This window comes from Scyliorhinus torazame, chromosome 28 (genome assembly GCF_047496885.1).
Source record: "Scyliorhinus torazame isolate Kashiwa2021f chromosome 28, sScyTor2.1, whole genome shotgun sequence".
Taxonomy (NCBI): domain Eukaryota; kingdom Metazoa; phylum Chordata; class Chondrichthyes; order Carcharhiniformes; family Scyliorhinidae; genus Scyliorhinus; species Scyliorhinus torazame.
This window is the reverse complement of record NC_092734.1, coordinates 26,156,331-26,166,079: the sequence shown is the minus strand read 5'-3', so window position 1 is coordinate 26,166,079 and position 9,749 is coordinate 26,156,331. Positions and strand designations below refer to the sequence as shown.

General features: G+C 44.0%; 1 protein-coding gene across 1 annotated transcript; it reads right to left on the bottom strand.

The window, feature by feature from the left end:
• Positions 1 to 657: 657 nt before the first annotated feature.
• On the bottom strand, positions 658 to 6,323 carry LOC140403462 (bone morphogenetic protein 2-like). Its single transcript, XM_072491361.1, has 5 exons — positions 5,832 to 6,323; positions 5,232 to 5,359; positions 4,971 to 5,081; positions 4,280 to 4,487; positions 658 to 1,306 (listed from the first exon to the last, which is right to left on the bottom strand). The coding sequence occupies exons 1-5, from the start codon at positions 6,280 to 6,282 to the stop codon at positions 870 to 872; spliced, it is 1,335 nt and encodes a 444-aa protein (XP_072347462.1). The 5' UTR covers positions 6,283 to 6,323; the 3' UTR covers positions 658 to 869.
• Positions 6,324 to 9,749: the final 3,426 nt, after the last annotated feature.

Sequence of the window (9,749 nt, the reverse complement as noted above, 5' to 3'; positions counted from 1 at the left end):
ACTGCGGATGCTGGAATCTGAAACACAAAGCGAAAATGCTGGACAATCTCAGCAGGTCGGACAGCCTCTGCGGAGAGAAAAGGGAGCTAACATTTCGAATTAGCAAAATATAAATGATCTCCGAAACGGAGCCAGCTTTTTATGCGGGCTGCGGATTGTGATGGTAAATATCTCTGCTCTGTAACTTCTTTGCTGAGATTGTCTCTCCTTTCTTTTAAAAAAAAAAGAGGAATCAAACTTGGAGATCGACCTGAATGCATTTCACACACAGTCCTTGTTCTGAGTTTAATTGCTGTTTCTCCTTCACATTTAATAAATATCTTCTGTCACTGTTGGAGGATTGTCTGGCATCTTTGACTTTGTCTACATATATGTTTCTGGAACCCACCACTTCACTCACCTGAGGAAGGAGCTGCATTCCAAAAGCTAGTGATTCGAAACAAATCTGTTGGAGTTTAACCTGGTGCTGCAAGACCTCTTACTGTGCTCACCCCAGTCCAACGCCGGCATCTCCACATCACTGTTGGACAAGTGTGAGGGCGGAGATGGCCATCGAGCTATGTTACCATTCAGTAACACACTGTACTTAACGTTATGAAGAGTTGGTTTATCATATGGTCAACGTGAAACTGATGAAACACATAGGCATTCAGCAATTTTATTACAAGCAATCAATTCTGTACAGACACAGAAGCATCAACACTGAGCTGTGTAGGGGTAATGATAAGTTAAATTGTGTGTGTATTCAGCTAATTGACAGAGCAATAACTTGATATCATTTTCTCAACAACAACAAAAAAACACCTTTCCATTTATATAGATTCTCAGGGTGTTCGAAAGCACTCTGCTTCGGGGAGTGATGCCTTCAATCAGTGACATCCACAACTCACAGCGATCATATCGTCGTACTGTTTGAGAACGACGTTCTCCTCATGGTCAAAATAGAGCAGGTTTATGGAATGCAGTGTGTCCGGGACACAGCACGGTGTGCCCGCCGCTTGGGAAAGTTTCAGCGTGTGGACGATGGACTGCACCGTGGCGTGATTGGTGGCTTTGAAGCCTTGCCCCAGAGGGAAAGGGCAGGAGCCTTTGCAGTAATAGGCGCTGTAGCCCCTGGGGGAAATGATCCAGGTGGACCAGCCCAGCTGCTCGAAGTCCACGTAGAGAGGGTGTTTCTGGCAGGGCCTCGCAAGGACAGGGGCAGCTCGGGGTTTCCTGCTCTGTGCCACCCGGCCTGAAGAAAGAATGGTATTTCCAGGAGGCAGTGCTGGAACAAGATGCATCATCTCCAATACTGTGTTGTCTCCTAAACAAAGAGGAACCATTGGCTTTATTGCACCACCTCCAAATCACACCAAAAACAGAGACAAATATACTAAGAGAGCCAGAGACTAACACATTTGGAAGGATTAGAGTCAATATACTTATTTTCCTCATGATGAACTGTGATTCAGTGTAATTGTGCCTATATATTGTATATGTGTGTATATATATATGTATACACACACATATATACAATATATACATATATATGTATATATTATATAATGAGAGAGAAAATGGCTAATGTTAAGATTTGTGTGTGTATATATACATATATGTGTGTGTGTATGTATATGTACAAGTGTGTACATTATGTATGGTAAGAGAGAGAATGGCTAATATTAACACAATTATGCATATATGTGTGTGTACATGAAAATATTATATTCTAGGTATATACGTGTGTATATTATATATAGTGAGAGAGAATGGCTAATGATAGAAACATTATATATATATGTGTATATGTATACTATATGTATATATGTGTGCTTATTTTATATCTTACAGAGATAGATATATTTCTGTTTTTAAAAAATGGGTTAAAGGGACACGGGGACACGTAGGGAGGTAGATTTGAGGCCAGTCATGATCTGTTTGAATGGCGGAGCAGGCTCGAAGGGTTAAATTGCCTACTTCTGCTCCCAATTCCTATGTTCCCATCTTCTTCTTCTTCTCGGACAGTTCTTCAGTATCGAGGATGACTTGCTTCCACTCCGGGGAGGTGGGTTCTGGGGTGGCTGTAAATTCCGATCCTGCATCCGCAGACTCTGCCACAGGTTTGGCAGGTGGTGACTGATCAGGTGGGTGGGTGGGATCCTCTGGATTCTGTGCTCTCCTTCCGCTGTTTACACTTGGCCACTGCGTGCTCCACCCTGTGACCCTCGAGGTGATTGGCGCCTTTGCGGATGCTGCTTCTCCAGTTTGTGCGTTCTGAGGCAGGTGATTCTATGTGTCGGAGGGGTGTTGCATTTATTCAGGGAGGCTTTCAGAGTGTCCTTGTAGCGTTTCCTCTGCCCTCCTAGTGATCGTTTGTCATTGCGGAGCTCAGAGTAGAGCACTTGTTTTGGGAGTCTTGTCACAGGCATGTGGACAATGTAGCTGTCTTATCATATATATATATATATAATATATATATATATACAAAAATAATATATATATGTGTGTGTGTACATATTATATATTGAGAGAGAATGGCTAATGTTAACAACATTATGTGTATATGTAGGGATATATTATATTATAGCTTTATATGTACATAAATTATACATTGTGATGGAGAGAATGGCTAATGTTACCATTGTGTATATATGTGTATAAATATATATCTTATATACTGTGAGAGAGAGTGGCTAATATTAACAAAAGTATGCATATACATATGCGTGTGTGTATATCTATGTATTATATTCTAGGTATAGTTATGTGTACAGTACATATATAAAAGTAAAGGTAAAGTCGCCATAGTGGCAGATAACCATAGGCTGCTTTCCCATTTGAGGGGGGAGCTGACTGGTGGTGATTTAACCTGAGGATCACCACACCTCAGGTGAGGGGCAGGGTTGAGAAGATGGGGTCTTCATGAATAACCTCAGTATATTAGTACATATAAATATATAGTGAGAGAGAGAATGGCTAAATATAACAACTTTATCTATGTATGTGTATATGTATTATATGTATACATTGTAGGTATAGATGTGTGCACATATTATATGTAGTGAGAGAGAATGGCTAATGTCAACAACTTAAATTTATATGAATGTATTTGTATAAATTATATTCTATGTATATATGTCTGTATTTTATATATACTGAGGGAGTATGGCTAATGTTAACAACATTATGTATATATATATGGATATGATAGGTGTATGTATATATATATGTGTGTGCGTGTGTGTGTGTTATATAGTGTGAGAGTATGGCTAATGATAACAACATTATGTAATTATGTGTATGTGTATAATAGAGGTGCATGTGTGTATAATATATACAGTCTGAGAGAGAGTATGACTAATGTTAACAACATTATGCCTATATGTGTATATGTATATTGTAGGTGTGTATATATATATATATGTGTGTGTGTATGTGTGTATATATTACATATAGTGTGAGAGTATGGCTAATGTTAACATTACGTGTATTTATGTATATTAGAGGTGTATGTGTGTGTGTATGTGTGTATATATTATATATAGTCTGAGAGTAGAATTTACAGTGCAGAAGGAGGCCATTCGGCCCATCGAGTCTGCGCCGGCTCTTGGAAAGAGCACCCCACCCAAGGTCAACACCTCCACCCTATCCCCATAACCCAATAACCCCACCCAATACTAAGGGCAATTTATCATAGCCAATCCACCTAACCTGCACATCTTTGGACTGTGGGAGGAAACCGGAGCACCCGGAGGAAACCCACGCACACACGGGGTAATGTATGGGTAATGTTACAAACATTATGTATATTATAGATGTGTATATATATATATATATGTGTGTGAATATATTATGTATAGTCTGAGAGAGAGTATGGCTAATGTTAACAACATTATGTATACATGTGTATATATAATAGATGTATGTATATAATATATGTATATAATATAATGTGTGCGTATATATTATATACAGTGTGAGTGAGAGTATGGCTAATGTTAACAACTTTCTGTATTGAATATTTAGCCATGCACATTTTACCATTTTAGATGCCAATAGTTGCTTACCATAAAATGACCACAACTAAATGGTTCTTTTAAAATTTGTATATAAACCAGCCAGCAAAAAACAACAACGACCGAAGCGCTAAAAAATGAACTACTTGTCAAACTGAGCTTAGAAAAGGGGTGTATAAATTGTCACCCGCTTTAATCAACAATGTGTCCAGCCACAGGTTGGCTGGGTTACGCCTGTAATGCTGAGCACTGCACACCCCAGTAGAATTTGCCCCCTTCACCTGTCAAAGTCGGTGCCCTGGAGCCCTCGGGGGTGCGCCGCCTCCTGTCGTCGGTGAAGAGCACCAGGAAGGGCTGCGAGTTGTTCCGGTGATCGCTGCTCTTGGCAAATCTGACCGGGCTCAAATCCAGGGAGCCTGCGGCCGGGGGGATGCTGGTGATGATGGTGAATCCATGGTTGGAGCTGCTGTTCCTAACCCACTTCCACACCTGGGTGAAAGTTAAAAACCGTCAGAACTGCTGCCAGTATAGATGCCGCCTGTGCACAATGCTACAGAAATGCAACCCCCCCCCCCGGGCAGGAGTAAATCCTGAAAACTGCAGATAACATCATGCAAGACTAGTTGGATATATTGCAAAAGGTGCGGAGCTAACAGAGAAAAATGGTCTCATAAATTTTATGCTAAACATATTAAAATTAGATAAACAAAAGTGAGGGATGGAAGAGCAATAAAGGCTTTTTTTTTTGCAAAACCTTATTAATGACTCAAATCGGACAATAATTGTATTTATAAAGCGAATTTATTAATAGGCTCTGGATCAATTCTTACATATATATATTATATATATATAATATGTATGTGGGTCCCTGGCTGTCAGGGAATAGGGTGGATTCTGGGGTGTGTGTAATGATTCTATTAATATTTCGACAACGAACAACTGCACAGTGGAGATCCCCAAACTGCAACTTACTGTCTGCGTGACTGTGAACACTTCCCATCCTTCTGTGTACAGAGGGATGGTTTTGGAGGAGATCAGATTGGCCCGACTCCCGCTACCGTCCAGTAACTCGCACAGATCCACCTTGTGAATGGCAAAGAAGAGGGAAGTAAAAAGAGTCAGACGTGGGGATTTGAACAAATAAGAAATAAGGTCTGGTAATCAGAATCTAATCTATTACTTGAACTGAACCCAAAAGAAAAGGCAGAGGGAGGGAAGAGTGAAAATACTCACCCTGCACAAGTGGGGGGCGTGCTGGGAACCCCCCTTCATTTTAAAAAGCCGTAACTCGGCTTTGAGGAGTTGCTCGTCCCTCCCCACTGAAGTGACATTGAAATAAAAGTAGGTTTGCTCGCCATGAACTGTAAGAGAGCAAAAGACAGTTTGTGTGTCAGGCAATCACTCCCACTTTCAAATGACAATTAATCTGTGCCGCGCCTTAAGTGTCAAGTTATACGTGAAAGATGTACAGAAAGTGCTGGCAACTCCATCTTCACAATCTTAAGGGCTGCAGACATACAGTGCATCAGCACCCAACCATGGCGACATCGCCCAAATGTACACTGACCACTTAACCTTACCTGCATTCCCTCTAATATATCAAATCAATGACTTACAGAAGATATGCAATTTGGAAATATATCCTCACATTTTATTCCATAGTGATTTTTAAACTCCCCAAATTATTTTAAAGTTATTTTCATAATCTAATTGCTCACTTTCTGCACAGGGAGTTGTATTCCATATTATTGAGACTGACCTGAATTTGCTCTTGTAAATTAGCAACTTCAATTTATTATTTATTTTCCAAAACAATGTGCATTTTTTGCAAACCTTTATCCTTAAAGCTCCGGACCAGGTTTCCTTCCAGCACACGGGGGTACTTGGTCAAGCCGTCGACGTCTGCAACCGCGCTGAAGAGGTCGAGCATGTACTGGGGAGGTCTCCCGCGGGGAAGGGCTCTGTCTGGGAACCCTCCCGTCTCAAAGGCTTGGTGGAGCCTCTGGATGGCGTGGGACACCACCCGCTTGTCCGCTCTGCCCTTCTCCGAGGGGGCTAGGAGCGAGAGGGTGGCCAGCGGCGAGAGCAGGGCGAGCCAGTGGCAGATGAAGCGAGCCGACATCCTGGAGGAGGGTTTCGGCCAGAACCTGCGCTCGGGGCAGGTCAGCGCTGAATGCTCTCCCTCTGCTTGCCCTGAAACACCTTCACGGAGCACATCAGTTGGAGAGAACAGTGCCTTCAACCCGTCAGCTAACACCAGCAGCCCACTCGCAGCCTGCTTCATATAAAGCGGAAAATGTGGAGGAACAACACGCTGTAAATCAAATGTTCAGTATTGTGCCGGCAGAGGCGAGATGGACTAACCATAAAAGAACGCCAGCAGCTTTGTACAAACACTGTCAATAGATCATCTTCTTATCGATTAAGGGACTTACTTGGGAGACCTTTTTGCTTTAACAATGTCGGAATTAAAAAAAAAATTCTAATCTTAAAAGTCAAGCCTTGTTAACCCAGAGCAATCCATTTCACAAAATCTCAAGTGTCTTAAACAGTGACCGTAAACTGTTGCCCACTATCTAACCTGGCGTTCCGTCCAAGTTTTCAACGTTAATCCATTCCAGCAACACACACACACAGTTTGATGTGTTTGTGAATTAAACATTCGCTCTGATCTGAAGATATGCCAGCAAATTATTTAAATTGTCTTTCTCGTCCAATTTATTTCAAATCGCAATGTCAACATTTTTATACCCACTGAGGGGGCAGAAGTGGTTGAAATGGACTAGTTGGAGTGAAGTCCCAGATTGTAACCTCCTTCATTCAAAGTGTTGCCCCCCCCTCCCCCCACATAAAACTGCCCCCAGGTTCAAAATGCAGGCGCTGCATTTAATAATAATAATATTTAGAGAATATCGAGAAACGAATGCAACGGCCTCTTCGTGGAAGGAAGTGTGTAGAATGTAATGGCCAATTAATGGATATCTGATCCCTTATAATTTTTGCAAATTGCTGCAAATACCGTTTCTACGGATGCAAAATAATGCATCGGAAGATGTGCAGGTTAGAACATACAATGCAGAAGGAGGCCATTCGGCCCATCGAGTCTGCACCTACCCACTTAAGCCCTCACTTCCACCCTATCCCTGTAACCCAATAACCCCTCCTAACCTTTTTGGCCACTAAGGGCAATTTATCATGGCCAATCCACCTAACCTGCACGTCTATGGACTGTGGGAGGAAACCGGAGCACCCGGAGGAAACCCACGCACACACGGGGAGAACGTGCAGACTCTGCACAGACAGTGATCCAGCGGGGAATTGAACCTGGTACCATGGCGCTGTGAAGCCACAGTGTTATCTACTTGTGCTACTGTGCTGTCCTAGGTGGATTGGCCATGCTGAAGATTGCCCCTTAGTGCCCAAAGATGTGCAGGTTAGGTGGACTGGCCATGCTGAAGATTGCTCTTCAGTGCCCAAAGATGTGCAGGTTAGGTGGACTGGCCATGCTGAAGATTGCCCCTTAGTGCCCAAAGATGTGCAGGTTAGGTGGATTGGCCATGCTTAAGATTGCCCCTTAGTGCCCAAAGATGTGCAGGTTAGGTGGACTGGCCATGCTGAAGATTGCTCTTCAGTACCCGAAGATGTGCAGGTTAGGTGGACTGGCCATGCTGAAGATTGCTCTTCAGTACCCGAAGATGTGCAGGTTAGGTGGACTGGCCATTCTGAAGATTGCCCCCTAGTGCCCAAAGATCATAGATTATCATAGAATTTACAGTGCAGAAGGAGGCCATTCGGCCCATCGAGTCTGCACCGGCTCTTGGAAAGAGCACCCTACCCAATGTCAACACCTTCACCCAATCCCCATAAACCAGTAACCCCACCCAACACTAAGGGCAATTTTGGACACTATGGGCAATTTATCATGGCCAATCCACCTAACCTGCACATCTTTGGACTGTGAGAGGAAACCGGAGCACCCGGAAGAAACCCACGCACACATGGGGAGGATGTGCAGACTCCGCACAGACAGTGACCCAAGCCAGAATCGAACCTGGGACCCTGGAGCTGTGAAGCAATTGTGCTATCCACAATGCTACCGTGCTGCCCTGTGCCGGTTAGGCGGACTGGCCATGCTGAAGATTGCCCCTTAGTGCCCAAAGATGTGCAGGTTAGGTGGACTGGCCATGCTGAAGATTGCTCTTCAGTGCCCAAAGATGTGCAGGTTAGGTGGGGTTACCGGGATGAGTTGGAAGCGTGGGTCTAAGTTAAGGTGCTCTCTCAGAGGGTCAGGGCAGACTCGATGCGCCGAATGGCCTCATTCTGCACTGCCGTGGATCCTCTGATTCTATTCTGTGATCCATTTGCTCCTCATTGCATCGTAGTGTATCTTTGACACACCTTTAAATTATGCAAAAAAACTAGGCTCTCACATAATAATAGCATATTGTCACAAGTAGGCTTCCAATGAAGTTACTGTGAAAGACCCCTAGTCCCCACATTCTGGCGCTTGTTCGGGGAGGCCGGTACCGGAATTGAACCTTGTTCTGCTTTACAAGCCAGCTATTTAGCCCACTGTGCTGAACCAGACCCGAACGTTCGCAATGCTCAGTATTGTTGTTGGACCAGTCTTCAGGCTGAGGGCCCTCCCTGTACCCGGGCTAGGTATTGTACAGAACAGTCTATTCCAGTGTTAGGGCAGACTAACACACCAAGGATCTGTCATGGATTGTACACGGAGGAAAATGATGAATGTGAATGGTTGGTTTAATTGTCAGAGGCTGTTAGAGACCCCCACCCCCCCAACCACACCCATTGTGTTGGAAGACGAATACTCTGGTGAATTTCTGTTCAGCCCGTTTCCCAGGGAGACCCGCTGGTGTTATCTGTGAGCTGCCAGCCTAGCCTTGTAAGAGAAAGCAAACGGAAAGGGTTTGATCATTGACGCAAATTGACTCCTGCTCCTGTTTGTTGTTTTCTTTTCAATCCAGTTTTAGCGGGGGGGGGGGGGGCGGAGATCTAATTTTAAAATTGTCTATTTCCATTTCTAGCTGTCGCAACTAGCGGGGAGTCATTCGCACAGGATGGAACTGAGCGAGCCCCTGCCAATATTTGCTGGCGGTCAGATTTAAGGGGTGGGCTGGACTTTACATTCTGACCAATTCATTCGATCGCTGTTTAAACAGCTCCGGGGGGGAGCAAAGGGGACCTCCCCCTTGTCCCTTAACTTTGAAAGCGGACCAGTTATCCTTCAGCAGAGGATCCAACCCACTTTACCCCGTCTTTGTACAAGTCAATCCCAACATCGACACACTCGAACATTGTGGATTAGTTTCTTTACTGTGAGAGGGGAAATAAGGGGGGGGGGGGGGGGGGGGGAATATGAGAGTTTCCTGACAAATTATGTCAACACTTCCGCGAGTTGCAGCCGGTTACTCCTCTGGAGGGACAGTGAGATCCCATCACTAGTTTTAACAGGCTCCGTATCAGCAGCATCTGAAGCGTTAAAGGACCAACTAACTCCACCATGTGTTTTTAAATGTATAACTGTGCCTTCGTTTAAAAGCACAAAATCTCACATTGGAGGCGAAAGGGAGATCTCAAACACAGAAGATAAAAAAAGACCAAAAATGTCAAACGTTGGAAAAATAACTGTTACATGAAGAACTATTTTTTAACCCCCCCCCCATTACCCACCCCACAACGCCCCCCCCCCCCCCCCCCCCACTCGTGCAGACTCGATGGGCCGAATGG